Source organism: Pterocles gutturalis, unplaced genomic scaffold (assembly GCF_000699245.1).
Source record: "Pterocles gutturalis isolate BGI_N339 unplaced genomic scaffold, ASM69924v1 scaffold25502, whole genome shotgun sequence".
Taxonomy (NCBI): Eukaryota; Metazoa; Chordata; class Aves; order Pterocliformes; family Pteroclidae; genus Pterocles; species Pterocles gutturalis.
The window spans coordinates 4,780-28,387 of NW_010110922.1; the positions used below are offsets into that span (position 1 = coordinate 4,780).

At 44.7% G+C, this 23,608-nt stretch overlaps 1 protein-coding gene across 1 annotated transcript in view; it reads right to left on the bottom strand.

Annotated features, from left to right (window-relative positions):
• The window catches only part of LRRC7 (leucine rich repeat containing 7), a gene marked incomplete at both ends in the record, with an annotated part of 27,513 nt that extends 4,100 nt beyond the window's left edge, over window positions 1-23,413 (bottom strand). Inside the window, 9 exons of the mRNA XM_010073588.1 lie at window positions 1,882-2,001; window positions 7,947-9,624; window positions 10,601-10,781; window positions 11,011-11,122; window positions 12,802-12,804; window positions 13,044-13,166; window positions 18,218-18,418; window positions 22,457-22,581; window positions 23,314-23,413. Coding sequence (XP_010071890.1) covers window positions 1,882-2,001; window positions 7,947-9,624; window positions 10,601-10,781; window positions 11,011-11,122; window positions 12,802-12,804; window positions 13,044-13,166; window positions 18,218-18,418; window positions 22,457-22,581; window positions 23,314-23,413 — 2,643 coding nt within the window. The remainder of the gene's footprint in view (window positions 1-1,881; window positions 2,002-7,946; window positions 9,625-10,600; window positions 10,782-11,010; window positions 11,123-12,801; window positions 12,805-13,043; window positions 13,167-18,217; window positions 18,419-22,456; window positions 22,582-23,313) is intronic.
• Between the last annotated feature and the right edge of the window lie 195 nt (window positions 23,414-23,608).

Here is a 23,608-nt window from a genome sequence, read left to right on the forward strand (position 1 = left end):
CCTGGGAAGAACTAGTCCCAACTCTTCTTCCAGTGGTTCCCCCAGCACAGCCCGACCACGTAGCGACTCTGCTCTGCCAGAGCCTGTTCACACCAGCGCTGTCATGCTAGTGGAAAATCAAAATACACACCACGATTTACATTTACATCACTTAATTGTTTGTTGTGTGGAACTTCAATTCTATAGAAGGTTTTCTGAGCCTGACTTTAAATAACTGCTGTGGTTGAATCCCCGCGTGCTGGAAACCAAGACACTGGAGGTCACTTTCAGCAGAGAAGAGATTAGCAATGGTGTAACAGCACATTGCAAACCACCTCCTGAGGATGGCGGGTAAACTATTTACAGAATTCATTTTCTCACTCCTGTGAATTGACTTTGAAGAGATCCTATCACTACTTCTTCGGTATTCACACCATGCCTCTTGCTGGAGATGGATACGCTGCCTTTCTTGGAAACAGGAATTATTTATTCTGCAGAAAAACATCTCTGTTATGCAGACTGCTTCCCCAAATTAATTTGTATTCTTTACTTTATTTAACATCCACAACAAAAGTTAATTATTTTCAGCTCAGTGTCCAATATTCACAGTATAATTAAGTAGCTGACAAGGGACAGAACAACGGATGGCTGCACCGAGTTGAGCAGAATTTAGCGCAGTTACGCAATGTTTGTACTTACCAGAGCTGGGCAGCGAGATACTGAAATATTCAGAATGAAACAGAGTCTGCAGTTTCCTATTTTAGTAACCCTGATGATGCACAAAGGCAGGACGTACACCGTGTTAGATTGTGTGAACGGATGAACGCCGGCTTTATCCCAATAGGCCAGTGCAGATGAGCAGTTTCTCCTCTTGAATTTCTTATCAGAGGATAAAGAAACCCTTTGACTAAGTGGTCTGCCAGAGCCAACTCCATCGAACAACGCCGGGCCACCCTCCTCCTCACCCTCCCGTGCCGGGGAAGGAGTCTCGGCTGCTCCAGGTGCGATGGCTTTGGTCTCCCACCTTCCAGCAATTCTGCCGTATCTCTTGTTGTTTCTGCTGTGTGAAGGCACGGGCTGCTGCTCCTGAAACCACCTTGGATAAAGAGTCGTGAAGCCAGCAGGCAGATGTTTGCCTCCTCAGTGCTGACAGTTAATCATGCTACAGAAGCTATGGGTGCGCACATCGTGACTGCCATGCCGGCTTTAGTCACTCGTTAGTCTTCCCTTCGGGAAGGAGCAGGACGGATCTCCACGCAGACAATCGTCAGTGTCACCACCGGCGCTCACAGGCACAGCTCCACCTTCCAGAGCGGGCTGCAGACACAGCTCAGTTTGTCCAGATGCTTTATTGGAAAAGGACTGAGAAACGGCAGCTTCCCAGCGATGAGCAGAGCCAAGCCGGGGCTGGGAGAGAGCAGCCAGTGTTTTCACAGAAACCAGCCAAGGGTCTAGAAATGAGACCCCTCTCCAGGGGGGTTATCAGCAAACAATGTGTGCCTAGGATGTCTCTGCCAAAAACGTCTCTGACTGTCCAGACACCGGGCTGGCGGCCATCCCAACACATTCATTTTTTGTCATGAACTGAAGAATGTAATTGAAATGAAAAATCTGCACGAAGACTTTTCAGGACAAGCGATAGCTGGCAGCTGGCTGATACGTGCAGGAAAATACCTGCCAAGAGCGCTGTGCCTGCTGCACACACTACAGACGGAGCTACTAGCACCTGCTTAAATACAAATCCCAGGAGCGGGCACGACACCACCATCCTTCATTCATAACGGTTATTGCTTTAAACTTTGAAACAAAAACCTGTCTCCCAAACCTGTTCTGCTCCTTCCAGTGATTCGCTGGGAAACGAAGCCAATGGCAGCCCTGCCAGCAGCTCTGCTGTGCTCTTACCTTCTTGGCGACGGTGTCGGGGGGCACGTCCCGCCGCCCCAGCGGGTAGGGGTTCCACTGGCTGCTCACAGACACCTCCTCCTGCCCGTTGTCCAGAATGCTGCTCTGCTGCGACGGGGTCTGTTGCGGAAACGGTAGGGCAGCCTTTAGTCACTGTGTATGTCATGACAAAAAATTCTCTCTTCATATTTATTTCAGTAATCAACCCGGTGAAACCGCAACACGCTATGGCTAACATGGAAATACTCTGGCATTTTGACAGCATTTCGTTAGCATGTAATCATATTGCTGTGGGACTCTCTGCCAGGAGGAGATCTTGGGAGATACACGAGAGGAATAATGAGAATAATGAATGACGAGAGAAAAGAGAAAATTAATTTAACATAACTCCTTATTTTCAGACAAGTGAATTTTGTCAAAGTTCCATATTTAAAATTGCAGTCTGCCGTTCATCATCCTTACTGGTCATTCAAGCATCAGAATCTTTTTTATGAAGCATTTGCCACCAAGATTAAATGATATAATTTTTTTCAGAAAACATTCCCTAATGGCAATATTGAACGGTGGCACCGTTCCCTCGCGCTGTGCTCTGTGTGTCACGCTGCTCACCGGCCTCTCTCCAGGACACGGGTGGTTCTGTTCTGAGTTAACAGGATATCATGTGCACAATATTAACCAGGTGTGGACATAACACACATCTAAAGTTTCCTGAATTTGACACTTGTGTCATTGTTTTCCACCTTTTTTTTCCCTTTTAGACTCATTTCTTCTTTGTCACTTTCCCCACTATACTCCTGTTTTCGGTATTTTTGAGGGCTTGTGTATTTTTTCTGTCCCATCCTGATTTTCTGTCTCTCTGTATTTCTTTACCATAGCTGGGAATTTTGCTAACGTGGATATAGATTTCCAAAATGCCAGCATCATACAGCACTCAGCATTGCACAGTGCTTATTCAGCCTCTGCTTACTCAGCTCTGATTCACGGCAATCCGCAAAGAAAAAAAAGAGAAGTCTATTCCCCCCTTTCATTATCCAAGCAGTTTTTTCTTCAGCTTAGATCTAAAAAAAGGAAACACTCCTTTAGATGACTGAAGAAGAAATGAAAATGCTACTCTGAAATATTAAGGCTGATGACTGGTCAATTAAGAACTTTTTTTAATGCAAGCTTAATAATGCTTCAAAAATAAATATAAGTAAACAGTGATTGAATCATACTCCTCAGAGGCTAAGTAAAAAAATTCACCCCTAATTATTTAAAATCAAAGAAAACTTTCATCATAATTCCCTCATCATTCAAGAAATCTTCCAGAAAAATCAGGAAAGGTGTGATTTTCCTGATATTAAAGACCACTAGAAAAACCTTCTGCTGAAGGTACAAGACCTCGCCTTGGAGCTTCCTTTACACACACCAAAACCGGAGAAACGGGACCAGCTGGGGCCCTTTTCCATAAGCTGTGCCCCCAGCTCAGCGGCCCCGATGCAGCAGAGCTGCTGCTCTCCAACGCTGCTAAATCGGGGCAGGGACGGCGGAATGCCTTAGAATTGCAAACAATTCTGCTCTGAGGAGTAGAAAAAACACTGAAAAAGCAAGCCTGCCATCTCTGTGGTGTGAGGCATCCCCTCCAGAGTCCCCCAGGGCACCAAGGCTGAGCTGGAAAGCTGCTCCCCTGCCTCAGCACCGACGACGGACAAACCACCCTCCGCGCCCTCCCCTGCCCGGAGGGATGGGGGCAGCTCCCGGGGGAACTTCTGGGTTCCCCCTGAGCGACACACGTGCATCTGCTGGTTATTCTGAAAGGGAAGTGGTACCGGACACTTCTGAGAATGAAGTGCACCGAACCATAAACTTTTAAAAGATTTGGGAGACGGATGCCAAAAATCGAAAGCGTTCTTCCGGAGAGTGGTTCTGTCACCGCAGCCACGCCGCTCCTGTAAGCGACTGATGCAGAGGTGAGCTCTGAGCACTCAACATGGAAAAGGAAAAAATGCAGAGGGTGCTGCCTGCCTTCTCCATAAACAGGAAAATTCTGTGGTAACAGGTTTTTCTTCTCATTTTCTGCAGTTAACTGAATTTGTCTGCTTGCAACGTGATCCACTGACCGAGCTCGGCCAGACTGCAAACACCCTGTGTATCGAGCAAATCCAGGTACAAAATGGGACACAGCGGTTCAAACACTTTACACATGGAGTGGAATCGATAGAATAAACTTTCTCAGAATAATTAATCGCTATACATGATTTCCTGATCTTCCCCTGGACAATCAGAGCTCACTCATTACTCTCTGAATCTAGGCCACGAGAAAGAGGAGGAAGAAGAGGGAAACATTAAGCTTCTGTGGCCTGGATTCATTAAGAAATGCCAAATCCTTTAGAACATGTGAAGGAATGAAATTAAACAAAACTTAAACATTCAAATTACTTGTCCAACAAGAATTTTTCCCAAGAGTACAGTAAGAGGAGACACCCCCATGCAGTTCAGCACCACGCTGACGTGGCTATGGAGCAATGAAATGCTAGGGAGGTAGAAAGCAGAATAATTCCTGGCAGACCACAGCCCCAAACATGCCACCCTAAAGGGTTTCATGGATTTCCTCAGATATCCATGTGTTGGTATCCCCATTCATCTGCAGCCGAAAATTCTCCCAGTGCTGTCCAATACCGCATTCCTAAGCGTGTGCAGGAAACCAGCCCCGGTTTTTTGGAGTTGACATCACATGGACTTATTTCAAGGACTCGTGACAAGAATTATATATACCCAAAGAGACAAACACATTCTTTGAAAGCAAAGAACAGCATGAGCAACACTGGGAAGCTGTCTGTGTCCAGACACACGCACACCTAAGGTGAAGGTGTGACCCCAGTGCCGTTAACAACAGAGAAGCACACACTAACGTCAGGACGTGGTTAAACCCAGGGACGGCTGCACGGGAGGTGTAAACGCAGTTCACAGTGTACGGAAAGGAACCCACAGCGGCAGAAACCTGGCCACGAGCTGCGTGTGTGTGTGTGTGTGTGCTGTTAACCTACCACGGCTTTGGCTGCAACCCAGCATGCGATGCCCACGCCTCTATCAGCTGGCTGAGCAGCGCCAGCGCCTGTGCTCCGGCCAGCCAGCACCCCCTGGCCATGCTCCTGCCACTACATTATCCTATTCTTCTCAGCAGGCTTGGATCCCGACTCTGAAACCCGACTCTGAAACCAGGCACTGAAACCCTCCGAATTTCTGGCCGGTGCCGACGCCGGAGCCCTGGCCAGGGACTGCCTGGGAGGTGCCAGCTGGCCAGGGCCAAACCGCGCCGAGGCCAACCCGGCAATTAACGGCGTGGGTATCACACTGCGGCGCCTGGAGCTGCGCTCTGCTGCCCTTTAATTACCCACAGAGAGGATGCTGGTTCGTACAACCGCTACTGGTGCTAACGCAGAAGAGCCTCACCGATGGTCACCACTGGGAGCACCGCAGCATCCCCTGCCGTGCCATACGGTCCCGGCCGTGCGACCGCCTGCCAGCGGCTGCTGCTGGGACCCCGGTGTGGCCTTACTGGGAGTGCAGGACGGTCCCAGCATCTCCTCTCTGATACTCTGAAAATACCCCAGCAATGTCCCTCTCTGCTTTGCCATGTGTGCTTTTCCCATCCAGCATTTGTTTCTATATGATGGTGTATGTATGTAACATTGTCAATAGCTGTAAAATTAACTGTAAAACATAAGAAAAATTATTTTCTTGCTAGAAGCATTACTCAACAGAAGTTTAAAACTAGTTTAGGGATGGTAGGCATGTACTCAAAACTTATCAGCTACTACAGCATAGCCAGTTAATGTTCGTACATTAAAATCCCTCCCTCTTGGAGCCTATCTAAATGAATATGAAACATTTCTACATTAGTTCTTTCTAAGATCAAACAGTCACAAAACAAAACACATTCTCTATTTCTGCACACAGGTTAAGTCGTTGAGAAAACAGAATGATCGCATCAGTCTGTAACACAAGAGCAGAAAGCAGTCATGACAGCCACGTGAGCCCCTGAATCCAAAAAGCAAGATTATCCAGCAGAAGAACTGCACCGACCAGAAAACGATCATCTTTGCTTTTTGGATTGTGCAGAGTATAAGCATGAATAATAGGCAAAAGCTAAACCAGGAAAAAGCAAAGAGTACTATGAATTGATCGTGTAATGCCGGTATAGGCTGGCCATCCCATACTTACTTTCGGTAGAGGTAGCTCTTGAAGCATTTGGTTTTCAAATTTAGATTTAGGCTGCAAGTTTAAAGTCATGCTTCTGCCGGCATGCATTGCTGAAAACCCTCCAGAGTGCAGCATGCCAAGGCTAACTGTGTTGTGTTTGTAAGCAGCGGTCTGAGTAGAGGAAACAACCACGGGACAGGATATGAACACACATGCTCATCGAATTCAGTATCACACATAGATATATACATGGTTAACTTCACAACGTTTTAGTTTAAGCAAACAAACAGTACCAGGAAATAAAGAGCTTCTCGGTGCATGCACTGGGTCACACGGAAGCAAGTACATCGCTAGTTGTACATCAAACGGAGACCATAGAGGACTTCCACGCTGACAGCGGATGAGGTACGTTATCTGTCGTTTGGGAATTGCAGCAGGGAACACGGGACAAGTCTTTATTTTGTAAAGACGGCCAAATTGTGGTACGCCTGCACAGCCACAGATGGGCCAGAAAAAACCCAGATCTAGCACAAAGGAGCAGCACAGGCAGAGGGAGATGCCCCACCAAGAAGGCTCTGCCCCATCCTGGAGCTTTGCCGCTGCTCCCGGCTCACTGCTGCCCAGGAGGGACGAGCTGCGGCTGGGCCAGCCCGGGGGGCACTGGTCCTCCCATCAGCCGGGCAAAATCTCCACCAGACAGCCCAGCTTCTTACAGCTTTGCTTCTCATACGGTGCAAACAGCTAGGACCTGGCTGGCTGGCACCTGCAGGGATGGCTGTGAGCACTCGAGAAACTCAATTTTTAACTCGAGAAAATCACCCGTGTCAGCTTCCTATCAGATAAGCTACTTCTTGAGCCAATACACATTGTCAACTAAATGCCAAGATATTTCTTAAACAAACAACATCTGGGAAGTGTTTATTTCCACCAGAAAGGTCTCTACTTGGGGTGCACTATTCCACCGAGGTATTGGGCATTTTCTAATCAGTTTTACACAGCAGAAGGAAAAAAGCTGAAGTAAGGAAAAAGCTTCAGCCCTCAAGCCAATTTTTCAAGTTTACCCACTGGATCCTTCATGATATTTTAATATGCATCGCATCCGAGCAACTGGGAGGTGGTGAGTATATTAACACCAAACTCACGAGGATGTAGCAGAAAGGAAGTATACGGACACATTTTGAAACTAACTCAACGCACTTGACAACAGTAACTTTTCACAACCACTTCAGATTATGAAGTAAATCCGACTCATGAAGTAGGTCGTTAAATAGTCGAGATCATTATTGAACCCATGCACTACATTACTTGTTCTGGTTTGTATAGAAGGTCAATAAGCATGACTTCCTACCGCTAGAAGGAGCAATAATCATATTCCTTGTTAAAAACAGTGGCAGTGCACATCCAGGGATATTATTCTGAGTTAAGAGATACCTTCAAATCCCCTCCACTAACAGTGATACAAAAGCTAAAATACATTCTTTTACTTTTTATCTGTGACGTTTCTCTTTATTGCCTTTCACTGCAAAGATGGACCCAGCATCTCTGAAAGCTCCCAAAGCATCACTGAAGCGTTGGACTTCAGCAGCACGGTCCCATCTGTCGGTAAGGAGAGATTTGGGTGGGTTTTATTATTTCAGCCCGTGCTGCTGCCGTTACTACATCAGTAACGTGCACCGTGGTGCTCGTGCAGAGACTCTTTATCACCCATCGACCCGGGAACCCCTCACTCCAGCCCCCAGACCCCTCTGTGGGCCGGTTCCTCTGGCACCAAGGCAGGAATCTCATTCCTGGGCATTCTGGCGGTTACCACCGTACGTGCAAATAGTTGGAAATAGCGAAACACACAACTAAAGGCATTAATTGCAGAGAAATGCCAAACATACCCTGTCTAACCTTCTAGCTTCTATATGTCTAAGTAGCTGTTGTCTCCAGTCAGCGGGCATTTTAGCACAGCTCTCACTTCCCTTCACAGGGGTGGGCCTTGTCTTTATATCACTGTTATCGGAAGGCTTGTCGCCATAGTTACCCAAGTTATAGTCTGACGGTATCTTTTCCAGCAGCGCTGCCATTGTTGGCCTGGCTGAGACCGGCCGCGTTTGGGATGTGCCGTAACTCTCTGTACTGTAGCTTCTTGCAGACAACGGCCTCCTTTGCGTAAGGTTTTTAACTGGAAAGCTTCCAGTCTGAGCTTTCACTTCTTGGTAGGAAGGATGCTCGTCCTCGTCCCTGCCGTTTCTCTTGAGGAACTGAGACTCGGAGACCGAGATGCTGCTTTGGCGCTCCACCGCTCCTCGGTAGGGAGGCCGGCCGTACCTATCGCTCAGGGGCAGCTCGTGGGGCTCGCTGACTCTCCTAAACATGGACATCTCGGTGGAGCTGACCAACGAGTCCGCCCTCCTCAAGAACCCCGGCCGAGCCCCCTGGCTGGCAAAGGGGGTACCGATGACCTCGTCATTCACCGAGGGCTGGGAGAAGGAGAACATCTGCTCCACGGGGGGATAGCCACGGTAAGCCCTAGGGCTGACCAGATCCTGGGGCAGGTTTTTACTCTGCTGGGGAATGTACTCGGGGTTGAGCTGGAAAGGCGGCGGTAGCCTCTTCTCCGCTGTGACCTCCACGGCTCCCTGCGGGTTGAAGCTGTGGGCGAACTGGTAGACTTTCTTGGTGACGGACGACTTCTGCTGCGGCTGCACCTTGACGCTGCCGTAGGTCAGCAGCTCGTCGTCCAGCATGGGGACGGACTGGCTGCGGGACATGCTCAGCATGCCGTGCTCCGGGCCCAGGAGCTTGTCCACCCTCTCGTGGGTTCCTACAGTATCGTTACCAGATGCATAGTTTTCTAAGGGTATATTGTACACTTTGTATGTACCGATGTCTATCTCATCGATACTTTGCGACTTCTTAAATTTGTTCGTTTTTATATCCCTCATCATCGGAGAAAGCCGTTCCGTACTCTTGCTGATCGAAATGACCGTTTTGGGAGGATCCGGGCGACAGTGGATATGGGAAAAGACGTTTGTGAGACTTCTGTTCGCATTTGAATCGTGATATTCCCATGCGATTCCTGGAGGGAAAGTGCTCGTAATTTCCGGAGACTCTTTGTCGTGATCCTTCCGCTCAGGCAAAGGGCTGGTGGTGGGGGTGCTTTCCAGTTTGGAAGGAAAAGCTGTCCTGTCTTCAAAAGGACTAGGGGTTCTGGTCCAATTTTGCCAAGGATTGGGAGGAGGCACTTCAGATTCGTGGGTGTTTCTGAGCGTGGGCTGCTCCAGCTCCAGGGGAATGCCAACTATCCTGTCCTGCCTAATCAACGGCCTGCGCCCGTGCGCAGATGTGCTTCTAGATTTCGTGGTCAGGAGGGGGTTAGCACTAGGATTCTCCACTGTGCTCTCCTCCGCGACGAACCCTGTGTTGTCGTAGTGCGAGCTGTCGTTCCAGCTGTCGGCGAAGGTGTCGCTCAGCGGGCGCCGGTCGGTGTGCTGCGGCAGGCTCCCCGCCGGAGCCGATTCCCGCTGGCTCAGCAATGGCTTTGTTTCGAGGGGCTGCGGAAATGACTGTGCCAGCCTGCAAAAACAAAAAACGGAACAAGATAAAATGCCCTCTAACAGAGCACAGAAGCAGTCATCAGAATGACTCAATTACAGAGCAATTTAATATCCTCCCAGCTACACTCCGGCTTTGGGATCGTACTATGAGATGTGCCCCTTGTGCCACGGGCTTGGCATGGATGGCTGCAGCAGGTTTTTGCACTGGAGTACAGATTCTGTACGTAGACACACAGAGAAACTAAGAAATTCATCAGAAGTCCTGGAAGGCTCAATGCCATGTCCATACAAATCCAACAGAACATATTTTCCTGCTTTAAAAATAACCTTCCATGAGTGCAAGGGAAGATTTTTTTTGCACTTATTTTTTTTAAAAACAAAAATACCAGATTCAGTTTGAGCATGTTCTCACAACCAAGATTTTATGTATCCCAGCCTCTCTTTAATGGGGAGGAGCCTGTGGATGGAACTACAATTTGGATGGAACTAGATTAGGTGATTTCTGGCAGGAATAGCCAGCGCAGGGTGTTCCTGGGGTGGTACGACAGCATTTCCCACTGCTGATGGCCAGTGCAAATGACAACTTTCCAAGAACTGTGTTGTTCTAGGAGGTCCAGGGCAGAGTGGAGCTCAGGACAGCAATAACGTGAGACACACACACTCTGCTCTCTGCTCAACTCCAGCCAGCTGCAGCTCAGGACCACACAGAGCAGAATAATTGCAGCGCAATGACCCGGTGCTTTTAACGCGTGGTTATAGCACACAGCTGAAAAACCAGCTGTGGCATTACTGGCATTTACGGAGTACGAATGGGTGGCCAACTCTGCACAGCCTGGGCTGTGAAGAGCTACGGACACTTCTGCCAAACTGGGGTAAAAACATTGTATTTTTTACATTGAAAGCCTTAACAGCTAGCAGATGATCACTTTGAATGCATAGGACAACAACGTAAGATGAAAGGCAACCAGAAGCTGTGTGAAGAGAGATGATCCCACCTGTTCCCCCACAGAGAGTTATTGACTGCCTCTTTAGCCGTTGTCTGCAAGGACCCCATTTTAACGTGCGCGTTGGAGGACCCTGAGGAAGCCTGGGAAGGGGAATAGTCTGAGTAAGTGCCTGAGGAAACGCTGTTATTCAGACAATGGATCTTATCTGCTTCAGACTCATCTGTCGATTCTGAAACAAAACACAGCAAACGTTCTCAGGAGGTGCTGCTTGAAAACTAAACTCCAGAAAAACAGATTTTTACATTGATACTATGGATATATATAAATATATACATGTGCACAAATGTGCATGTCATTTGCTTTAAAACCAGAGCGAAGCGTAGAACATCTTAAGGAAGGAGTCTATCCGTGTACATTACACATGCTTTCATCCAAAAGGTTGCAAGTCAAGGTAGTACCTTTCTTCTCTTTACCCAGAAGAACAAGTTTGGGTGGATACAACGGAGTCTCTGGCATGGAAGGACGAAGTTCCCCTATCCTCATCTCACTGGCAGGATGTCCAAAGGCATCCTGAGGAACACAACAATGTAGAGTAAACATAGGAAAGAGCATCCACTTCGAACTGCAATGAACAAACATTTCACAGCCTTGTTTTCATGAATGTGACAACACACCAAAACCCACCATACGGGCAGTGTCTAATCATGCTGGTTTGTCAGCTGAAAATTCTAATTAGTCCTACATAAACACTTGTACAAATTATGGTGCCATGTTCATTCTGAAAGTGTGGACAAAACAGATGGAACTTGCAAGAAACATCAAGGCCGTGTAAACATTTCTGACAGAGTAAAGGTCACAAAAACGCAAGCCGCCATAGAAACGAACAAAAATTTAGAATAAACATTTACTTCTTATTTCAGGAGTAAGTATTCCTCATCCATTTACTTGTGGCACAAGTCCCTCCCTGGATTCAACTGTCCCTATAGCTATATTGAATTAAAATGACTTTCTCTCTAAAGACTTTATTTTTTTTTGCTCAATTAAAATGATTTGGATTTCGTAAACCCCTCACTGAGAGTTCAGCACATCTTGACCTTCAAAGCCTGCCCTGCACAACTGTTTTGCTGTTCTAGCTGGTGAAAGGCTCTATACTGAAAAGAAAATGAGTTAAAAAGCGGAAAGAAAGTGAGATGTAGTCTTAGAAAGAGATATTTTATGTTAGAACATTTAAACTAGGCTCAGAGGATAGCTAGAAGGGAATGAAGACACAAACAGTGAATCCGTGGTGTTTCGTATCCCTGGAAGAAAGGTCAGAAATGAGAAAGACGCCAGGCGACAGGGTAGGAAATGACTCTTGCTGGAGGAATGGCAGTGGTAAACCCTGCCCTCAGGAGAGGACCTAAGGACAGGGGGCTGGAAGAACGAGCAATATGGGAAACCCACTTGGTGGGTGCTGGTGCTTGGGCTCAGGGAATGGAACGGCAAGGGAACCGACGGAGGTGGGCACAGCAGCGCTGGAAAGTCATGGCCATGCCAGTCGAGGTCCTGGGGGGAAAGGTCGGAGAAACACGTCCTGTCTCGGCAGCAGGAGGATGAGCTGTGGTTTCATACAGAGGGTGGAAGTTGGAGAAGCAGAGAACCAAGTGAAAAAGAGGATGTTTTGGAGAGATATTAGGAGAAAAATCAACAATTAGTAATATAAACAAGGAAGGAAATTGTTAGGACAAATCTATTTAAGAGGGAATTTGGGTTAATGGGGACACTATGAGGATCTCTATACCCTCACAATTCGCTGTGAAGGTACTCCAGTGATTACAGGTCATACAGCTTTGCAGAGTGAAGTCAATAAAGGAAAGAGATGTAAGATTTAGAGAAACAATTTTACACGGAGTACCGAATCCCAAAACACATTATGAAACCATAAAATGCTACAATATTTTCAAAATTTACTTGCTTTTACTCATAAGGAGAAAACTATCAGAAGTTTACTCTCCATTAACTACATTTTATAGTTACAGTGGAAACAGAGATCTGTAGAAGTGTTGGCCATGGGATTTATCCTTGAAGAACATAATTATATCTACACAACAGATATTTAAATCCTGCGTTTGGTGTACTACTGGAGGTACCAAAGCAGCAATGAACAGGTATCATCACGGCCCGTTTAATTAACCCCCTCAGTGCTAACATTTCAGCAAACACAGCTGCATGCCTGTTCTTACAGCGTGTCATGTATTCAAGATTTTAACCTGCTTTCACATGCACAGATCCCTTGTGCACAGGATTTCTGCCATACCAGCAGTGACGTGCATACAACTCAAAGCCAACAACAGTGCAATGGCGTGTTTCCAGTGCAGCACAGTCATCTTCTAGTGCAGTGTAACAAACTTATGCAAAACCATTTTTTTGAGAAATAAAGAGTGCGTAGCATTCACAGAGTGGGAAATTCTCCACCTTTGAAGCACGGTGCGTGTTAAGTTTCTGGTTGTACCTCTGAGCTTTTTGTGTGCTCTTCCTTTTCCTTCCTCTCTGGGGTTTCCAGAGTTGATTTATGAGTGTTGTCTGTATCAGACAGGTGACTCTTTTGGGACTCTTTATTTTCACTATCTTGAACCTAGAATCCCAATATTGTGCCATGAAACTTCCAAAAGTTATAAGCTTAAAATAAAACTGCTTGCTGCAAGATAGGAAGAACCAGCAGTTCCATTTTTCACATCATGATGAACACAGGTTTTTATTTCAGGTGCATGATTTTATGGAGTTTTCCATGTTATACTATTTTTTTTTTCTTTTTACCCCTAGTCCAGCTATTCCAACAAGAATCACTGCCCTTTTGAAAGAACTAGTCTGGCATTTGTGAACATACCATGAAAGTGAAATACATTGTAAAAACCAAAATCATATTCCGTTTAATTTTACTCTGTTTAAGAGGACCTTTTTCTCTTACAAGCCCGAGAACAAAAAGGTCACTAATAGAAAAAAAAAGTATTATTAATAGGACCAATTGCAAGAACAAAGGGAAAAGGTAAATGTAATTCTGTTGTGTCAAAACTTATTCCTCAGGACTAAGCAGAGAAAGCCATAGGTATAGGATAGAAAAATATGATGAGCTGTTTCCCAAGAGAAAATACATGGTAAAAACCATTAAAATAACTGGGAAAGAGAAATTTCACCAATTATTCATGCTGACAACACAAGGACATTAAATTATAATCAGAGAGACGGATTTTCTTTTAAAATAACCTAATTCTTAGAGTGTGTTTGAGAAGACTTATAAAGCCTGAATAGAGCAGAGCGGGGCTCTGGGCAGAAGCAGCACGCACAAGGCAGAGGAATGCGGGACCATTAACGATGGATCTGTTCCAGATGAACAATTAAATATGAGCAGAGGGTTGGCAGCACTTCTAGACGCGAGAAGGCTAGGTCAGTCTGAAGGATGACAAGCTGGCTATAAAGAAATGGAGAAGCAAAGAAATAAAGGGATCATGGCAAATGTTACTTGGTCCAGATTTTCCTAAAAACTTAATGAAAGAATAAAGGAGAACACATAAAGCGTAGGAACAAATGCAGCCAGAGAGCTACCAGAATATCCCCTGAGACGAGCAGGACTAACTGAGCCACTGGCATCTTTCCTGAGAATCAGTTAGTGGTACGGTTTTGTAACAAAGCCTTGCCGAGCCACTTACCCATGTTCTTTGCACAGAAAATGGCAGAACTTCCACCTCTCAGCCCTGAACGTCAATACTTTCCAATCACTAAGTCAGGCTGATGTGCCCTGTGTATATGAGTTTGTACAAAGAATCGTGATGGTATAGAGTGACAGACATGTCCTACTGCACCGCCTGAGTCCTCTCGCAGGGGGACAGGCAGAGCAGCAGCCTCAGGGGGTCCAGTGATGTATTGGACCGGCTCTATGGGAGGTAGGCTTGGACCGGTTCTATGGGAGGTAGGCTTGGACCAGTTCTATGGGAGGTAGGCTTGGACCGGCTCTACGGGAGGTAGGCTTGGACCGGTTCTATGGGAGGTAGGCTTGGACTGGTTTTATGGGAGGTAGGCTTTATATTGGAGGCAGCTCTGAATCATGCCCTTCCAGTCCAGACACTTGGATAAGGTTGGGCAGAAGTCAAAGTAACTCAAAATGAACTTTTAAGACATTTGACATCCTATCTGAAGAAAGGTCTCTTGTGAGTCAGATCTCCACCATTACCTCCTTTCTCCTTTGACAAGAAGGCACCAAGGTCATAACCTTGGTGAAGATCTTTTGTGCCATGGAAAATCCAAAAACTCTATGATGAAGATATTTCTGACTCCTGGTAAAATGTAGGTAATTCTGCTACAAAGAGCTTATCAAGGTATGTGCTTAAAGCAGACACAAAGCAAAAATCTTTAGGACACGTTCCTCTCCGGATCAGGAGAGATTGTCATTGAGCATTTCATCATGGAAAACAGCTCCCACAACAGACACATCGACTGAACCGACTGAAGCCAGGCATCCTGGGGGACACAGAAGTGTGCAAGTCTTCCTGGAAAGGCAAGATCAGCTTTGAAGACAGTTTCTGAAACTGTCACTAAAAACAAAACAAGAGGAACACTCTTCTCCACCCTCACCCGCCCAAAAAACCCCATAACCCAAACCCACATAGTAACCAAGTCAGAAGCCAAAAGGATTGAGGTCTTCATTCGATGGAGATGAGATGAAGGTCTCAGAAGATGCAGTACACCTTTTTACATAGCGTTAATGAATCCACCAGGAATTAACACAAAGGATGGAATGCTGCAGGATGGACTAGAAGAGACTTTTTTTTAATCCAAAGATGAGAGTTAAACAGAAGTATTTCCAGTTTATCTGTCAAATACATATCAAGAATATTAACTATAAACATCTTAATTGCTGACTTGTTGTATTTCTCATTGTGCCTCACGGAAAGGCTACACAACACACTAAGTAATCCCAGACTTCTTTTTGTCCAAAATTCACATATTTCAAAGTAGACTTAGGATGATGAAGAGGTCTATTTTAATTGATGATTAATTAAGAAATTGTTTGCTTATTATAACTGAAGGTGTAGGATGATACAGGGGATTTGAACTGTAGCTTGTTACTCATTTCAGATGCTCCCTTTAATTATTTAGACAGAGATGTGCAAATTACTTGCAAGAAAACCCAAAAGAGATCAGAAAAGAAACCAGCTTATCTGGCCTCTGAGGATGCAAAAGTGGGCACTGCACCTGAAATTAAATTACCCTGTTATTAGAAACCTCCTTCAGTCTAAATCTGCATCGGAACACACCTGCTTGTTAAACTGTGTTTGAACTTGAGGCTTGAGATCATGTCTCCTAATTATCTGAAAAGTAAATGGAGCTTAATTATGCTTTATTTAATGGGTTACAACTGAAATCATGCTAATATTATTCACAAAATCCCCCAGACTTTTTCTACAGTTCGCCATACCTCTTCTTTTTCATCATGCAGGAAGCCAAAGAGAGGAACATGTATACATCATCCTGCTTTACACCCATCAAATCTTCCCTGTGCTATTATTTCCAGGAACAAGAACACTTCCTTTCTTTTCTTCAGTTGATGAGATGGTCGTGTTACTTGTCTTGACTAAGCACCAGGAAAATTAAAATCTGAAAAACTTCCACCACTTTCACTAATATAATAAAAAAAAGCTGAAAAATACATCTTCACGGATATGATGGAAATAGTCAAGCGCTCACACCAGTTGTTTGTGGTAGAAAATTAACTAGGAAATTGCAATCACGTTATTTAATTGCACTCCAGGAATTACCGCAGGGTCTTCAGCAATTCAGCTCTTTTTATAGACTGCTTCTGGTGATACTCAGGCAACTGACACTTCAGGTACATTCACAGAAAAAATAGGTATCATTCTTTTTCTGTTGCAAAAGTGAATGCATTTTTATGAAAGAATGAAACATAAGAATTAAATTTGTTTTCGTCTTTTTTCCTATTAGAACACGGTATGTGGTCACACAGGCATTTCAGCATCACTGTCGTGTTTTAGGGTGTTGCTCCATTTACTCCTTCCCTGCACCTCCAGAACGGGACCCTGAATATGCACAGGACTCTGCTGGGGCTCAGTCAACATTTTAGTTGAACAATTAACATTTAGTTTAACAGCGACTAAACCAGCGCAGCCACCTATTTCTGAAGCCGGTGTCACCAGCCACAGCCACAAGACCTCATCTCTTTGTCAGACACCATTGATCCAAACCCTGGGCAGACAATGTGTGTGTGTGTGGTCACAGCAGGGATCATCAGAATCAGCAGAAACCTGTTAAGATTGTCCAAGGTCTAAAACTAGATGATACGAAATAAATTGTATATAATCAGCAACAACAGCAGAACATGAAAATACGCCACAAGACACAAGTTGGCCAAAAGGCCAGATTCACACGGTAAGAAAGGATTTAATGAGTAAAAAAGGAATCATGGAGGAATTTAAGATTTCAGATTGAGATAAAACATGAATGATTTAACTTACATATTTTAGTTTGAAGTACTAATCAAAATTCTGCCTAGGTTTTAAGAAAGTCTTCTGAAGCCGTCTTAAGACAAAACTTTTTAAGAAATGAAAATGTTGAACAGCAAATAACACACAGAGCACTGGCAGAGCAGCCTCAGCGCCTGCTGAATGCGCAAGAACAGCCGGTCTGTGCTGAGGAGACGGAAAATGGGAGAACAGCTCACACATACACAACCAGACACAGGGACATTGCAAGGACAATGAATTTATCATAATAGTTAAATAACAAAGGGGTGAAAATTTTATATTTTTTTTTCTCATTTATTTCTTTTGAACATTAAGGCTTCATAAAGATTTTCAAGAATGCTGGTCTTCCTGCAGACCTGTCCAAGCTGATAAACTACCCACACACACCGCCAGGGTAAGAGATGTCCCCTGTTTACACATTGTGCCTGCACAGAGCAAGTCATTAGTGTGAACGTTAATGAGTAGGGGCTCTCTGAGATCAAGGTTCAGCTATTTGTGCCCGCTGAGCACAAGGCTGCAGTATTCAGGAATCTACCTTCCAGGGACTATTCCTGGCTTCGTCACTACGCACGCTGATCCACTTCTGGCAAACGTATTACGGGCTAGATTCTGCAACTCATCCTAAGTCGCTATCCAGAGGCCTGGTGCCTGATCTGAAGTTCCTTGCAGTTGAAGGCGCACTCTTGTTGACGTCATTAACTTTTGACAAGGTTAATCAGCCATCTACCACATCAATGTGAACAGAAGCAGCAGAACCCAATGGCATAGTAGGGTCAGACGGAACAAATTGGTTTGTCATTAACATATTTGACGCAGAAATACACTTACTTTAGCCTGAGATGTAAATCGTGATCAGGTCCATTCTCCTGCTAATGTGCAAGTCTCTCATGTAATTAAAATTTAGGAGAGTGCTTGTATATATCAATACCAAAATTCAGATCTAGGTAGATTCAAAACCAAAAATTCAGTCTGATAAACCCAGTAGTACTGGGAAAAACAGCAACTCAGTATAAAACTAAATTAACTTTACAGAATGAACCTAGGAACTATGAGGTATGAAGTCCACGGCAGATGCACAATATGGTTCGATGGAGCTATGTTAAAACCCCATCTTGAACTCTTGAGAGGAACAATGATCCTGTTACGTTACCTCCACTGAAATCTCCTTTGGTGCCATGGGCCACTTGTGCTCGTACTTTTCTTTCACGGTCTGTTCGCTGTTGGCAGTTGGTGTTGAGTTCTCAGGCCGTACTCCATGGCTTGTTTTGCTCACCAGATTTTGAACTGATTTTACCATATTCTTTAAATCCTCCGGGTATGGAGTGGGATAACGTTTTAGATTTATTTCAACCTGAACATTCATAAAAAGGATTAAAGCACAAATACAAGATGAAAAGAGCATGCAAACTAAAACCATGGTCACAGTACTATGGCTAAGTGCAAATTGCTCCAATTTTTCATTATTCTGTTTGAGGTAATGTGTTACATATAGGGATCTTCATGGATTTTTAAGTTCTTGGACTGAAATTTGCTCTCAGCTACACTATGTCAACCTATAATGGAATTTCAGTGACATAAATAACAGATGGGAACGGTTCCCCATAAGCCTATCCTCTACCCGGCGAGAGCATTGTATTTTAATTCTACGCTTTGCTTGAGAGTACTGACACATTAAATCACACTTTTTCTAAACAATACTGGTGTTAACGCAGAATTAATTTAGCTCTGTTCAGTGTACTGAATTAATCAGAATTATCTATGGCAGCTGAGAACAGAACCTGATCTACCGGGAGCCATTTGCTCTTTGAGATGTACAATGTACGTACATGCACTCCAGTGTACCTTACTCTTTTTTTTATACAGAAAATACAGGAAAACAGAGTCAAACCACTACAGAAAAGTCAACTGAAGTCACACTGAGTAGCAGTCTAACCGACTGGCAGACCTACAGATTTTCTAGAAAACCACATTTTAAAGTTTATAATTTTTATCACCCAGAAGTAGAGAAACATTGTAATTTCCAAGTCCAAAGCAATCCTAATTTGGAGACAGTCCTACAAAATCTCAGGGCTGAGTGAAAGGGGAAAAAATGGTTGAGAAGGGTCATGGATGACATCACCCCCCATAACCCATCAAGAGATTATGCCAACAGCAAATCTCTCTGAGGAGACGGCGCAGCGGCCGACCACGTCAGGAATGACCCCAGCACAAAGGACGACACACACAACGCTGGATGTCCCTCGAGCCCAGCCTGCAGACACCTCCCTCTGCTCCCCAGAGCATCTCCTGCCCTCCCCGCTCCGTCCTTCACACCATGAACCCGTGGGAGCTCCACCGCCTTCTTCCCAGCTGTGGACGACGGTTGTGGGTGAAGCCCCAAAGCTGGGATTGACAAGGAGAACCGGGGAGCGTGCCCTGCGGAGCCCACTGCTCAGCACACCTCACCGCCGAAATGCAGCGGGTGCTGGCTGAGCCCATCACTCTTTGTGCCTGAATTTGGGGGGGGAAGGCAATAAAATCCATCAGTGGAGTAAAATCACAGCTCCCAGTGCAAGCTGTGCGGGTCAGGATGGCTGCTCCTGATTGTGAGGCTGGGAAATTTGAAATTACTCCACATTGCCTATGTGATAATGATTTTGAAGCATCTGCCACCAAGAAGCTTTTAGCTCATTGTGTACGTGAGGTAAGCAAAGGCAACTCACTCTTAATAGCTCACTATTACAGCCGTTGGAATTTAAATCCCTAGTGAGTAGGAAAAATGTAATTTTGGATTCCAATTAATATGTTTTGTCAATGGGAATATTTTAGAAGCAGAAGCAAGACTGATTTGGAAAATAAAGCTATATGAAATACTAGCATACAATTCTGAACTGCAATAGAATAAACACTGCGGATAACAGATTCTGAGACGATAAGATGTTAACATCTGTGACTATGATGTCATAGGTTAACAAAGAATTTCAGCAGAAAAAATAAATAAGGTCTGTAAAGCATTACTAAAGCTCTGGTGGATTTACGGCTGAAAGAAATCATATTTAGATGTGGCCTAACTAGGCAACTGCTTTTTCACCAAAATCAGCCCGTGATTTAAGTGTGAGGCCTACAGACAAACACAGCCAGAAGTCAATCACAGCACAGACCCTCAGTACGGACTAGGTGAGGAAAAATTAACTGAAAGACTTCCATGAGAGAGAGAAGTCATAGACAGGGATCTCAGCAAGAGTTTCACGTCACTGTGAGTACTAACACTAAACAGTAAAAATAATGTGGTGGGTGATACCCACTAGAATGCAGACATTGTCATCGCTGATTTAGACTGTACTCCCTGTCGATACAGTTCTTGGGTGTTTCACGCTACATCAAAAGTAGCACGACCGAAGAGAGAATTTTCAAAGTTCAAAATTCTTGATGGAAGAAGCTATTGAACAACTTCAATGACCAAATCTATTTTAACATCTAGTTGGCTGAGAGCTCAGCTTTAACTAGGAAAGATAAAAAGATAAAAAAAGAAAAAAAAATAAAAAAATATTTAAAAATATTAAAAAAATATAAAAAAAAGATAAAAGAAAGATAAAAAGCTTTTATAGAATGCAACCAGTGTTTGTGTTTACTGCCTATTGATAATTTAACTTAACCTCCAAATTCATCCCATACAGGTCTGGTGAAACTGCTAAAATAGTACATGTTAAGACCTCCCTAAGACCTGCTGCAACCCATGGAGGGAACGACACACGGTAAGTTCCCCAATGGTTCCAGCAATCAGCTTTTAGTTCATGTGCATGCACCTAAGCCCAGTGGGGCAAACAGCTCAGTCCAATAACCCTTTAACAAACCGCTTTTATGGTCATTCACGTACAGAGATGAATTGGCACTGCTAGGAAAGAGCATAGACCTACCAGAAGGATGCAAAAGGCATTTCTAGCTTATTAGTAGTAATTGGACTTGAGCTAATTTTTTTTCATGGCTTGGGCCAAAAGGCTGTTTTCCATGAGAGGGGAAAGCAGCGCATCCCTTGCATCCTGAGCAGCTCCGGTACGGAGCACCGGCGCCTGGGATCGCACCGTGCAGACATCTGCTCCCAGTGTGGGCACAAGCCAGCGATTTCTGCAAAGTGCTGTTTCTAGGAAACCCGAAAATGCGGTACTGTGCCCTGGCCGTGTCTGCCTCCCCGCCTTCCCCACGGCAGGTGGCAGCATCCGAGCTGCAGCACAGGAACAGCATTCAGCGGGTGGAGGAATTTTTTCTCTGCAAGAGCCGTTTACTCAAAGGGAACACTTGCTTCAGTCATTCATAGTGTTCTGAAATATATTGAAACCAAACCGGCCATCTAACTTATAGAATTCATATACCACATCTCAACAAACAGTGCTTGCAAATAACGTACAGTGCAATTCAGTTCTTCTATGATCTTGGATATTGATATCTGTTTCTCTTTTACTATTTCAGTTGTTTCGCACAGTTGGCCAGACACATTATCCACAGTTAAAATTCTGATAAGAAGTGGTGGAACAATTTAAAACTTTCCCAGATGCTCTGTTTTCCTTTTATGACCCATAAACCTGCAATTCATCTGGCATAAAACTTCAGCTTAACCTATTCACTGTGAGGCAAAGGATGCTTTTTGACTTCATTTGTTGTTTTACTAAAGCAGCAGAGTCCATTATAACTCTGGTTACAAGAGTTAGACAAAAATTCCTAGTGGGGAAAAACATTAAAAAGAAAAATCCAAAATTTCTAAGATTTCTAAGAAGATCTAAATGGAATGTTAAATAGCTATTAATTGCTAATGGCTAATTCTAAACATAAAATATTATTTAAATCTCCTCATATGATTTTTTGTCTCCAGCAATATATTTTATGTTGGGTATCCTACCACAGTTAAAAATTTGCAGTGTTTAAGTGTTTGATCTGGGGTAATTCCTTCATATTATTCAAGAAATAGAAACTCTGATGCCACGTAAAAGCAGATGGTCCTGCAATATCCTTCTAACAATGTAACCGATTAAGGGCTCAGTTGAAAACTCTGGAACTGTATTAATGTCAGATAACTGGGGGAGGATATTCATGTTTTGATCTTCATTTTTGGTAGGTTACAAAACTGATGAGAGATACCCTCTCCACTGCACATGCTTGTGTAACTCCACGAAGTTGCAAAGCTCTCACTGACCTCCACTTTGAGAGGAATAGGGAATCCCCCATGTGATCTAAATATTTCTAAAAAACTAGGTGGCTGGACATTAATTCTAAGTCTTCCAACATTCTGTGTTAATTTTGTCATCGTGACAAGTACTTTCTGGGTATTTAGAACACAAAAATAGTCCAATTCAAGATTGTAAATTGGACCCTGTCCGTAATACGTAAATACCAGAATAAACCAAAAAGAACTTACCTTAACTTTCCCTGGATTTTCCTCCTCTTCCTTTTTGTCTTCAAATTCAAAGGCAACGGTCATACGTTGCTGTCGCTGCTCCTCCCATAAGGTAGGGTTAAAACTGTCACTGTCTGACTGGAAATCTGCAGGTCAATTGCAAAGAGCAATGCACAAGAGCAAGTCATTAGTGCACCCAGCAGAAGACTGGAAATGGTGTAAAAAGACCTGTTCTAGTTGATCCTGTAATCCTGGGTTCTTGTTTTAAAACTGTTGGGGGGGGCAATGAGCATAGTGACCGATAAACCATTTACAGAGTCTAATATTGAAACTGAAATGAGGGGGATGGGAAGCAACAGGGTTTCGGGGCAGATGGGGAGCGGAGGAAGAGGATGAAAACTCTCTAACGCGCCGCAGCTCTGTGAGGGGCCAAACCCTCCGTTGTGTCAGGCTCAGAGCTCTGAACCTCACAGGTCCAGGAGCTGGCCCAGCCTCCAGCTCTCCCAGATGGCTCCAGCGTCTCCGCTGGCTCTGGCCAACAGCCCGTCCGCACGGCACCGAGTCGCATCCCGGGATTCCTGCCCCGTGCACGCTCAGCTCCCGGGTTCAAATTATTGACACAAACCCATTCTTCTGGAAGTAGAAGAGCGTTTAAGAAATTGTAAATCTGATGTCCTGAGAGTAGTGGATTTGCAAACAGGATTCCTTAGGGTATGACAAAATACCGATGGCCACGTGTGCGCCGCTGGTGTTACGGGTCAGGAGGGACACACGCAGAACGATGGCTGAAACCCCGTCCTCTCCCTCCTTCTGGTTTTTTCTCCGCTACCCAAACCAGCCCTGCTCCTGCCTTTGCAGCACCGCCGATGGCGTTTTACCTTCATCACCGCGGGGTTGCTGGGGAAACATGTAGTTCGTCAGCACTCGCTGCTTTGTTTCTGGGTGAGCCTCAGTCTGCAGCGGAATGAGAGCCTTGGACTGCCCAGGAAAGGCAAAACAAAGAACTGTTAGCCGAGACGGGAATTCAGCGTTTTGTAATGAGAAAACACAAGATGAACGAATATTCTGTATGGAAAGAAGCTTCTGTATGGAGTAAACAAGGTAGCAACCCGGTGGAAACGTCTCCTCTGCCGTTCCTCACTGCTGTGATTCATAGAATCATAGAATCATAGA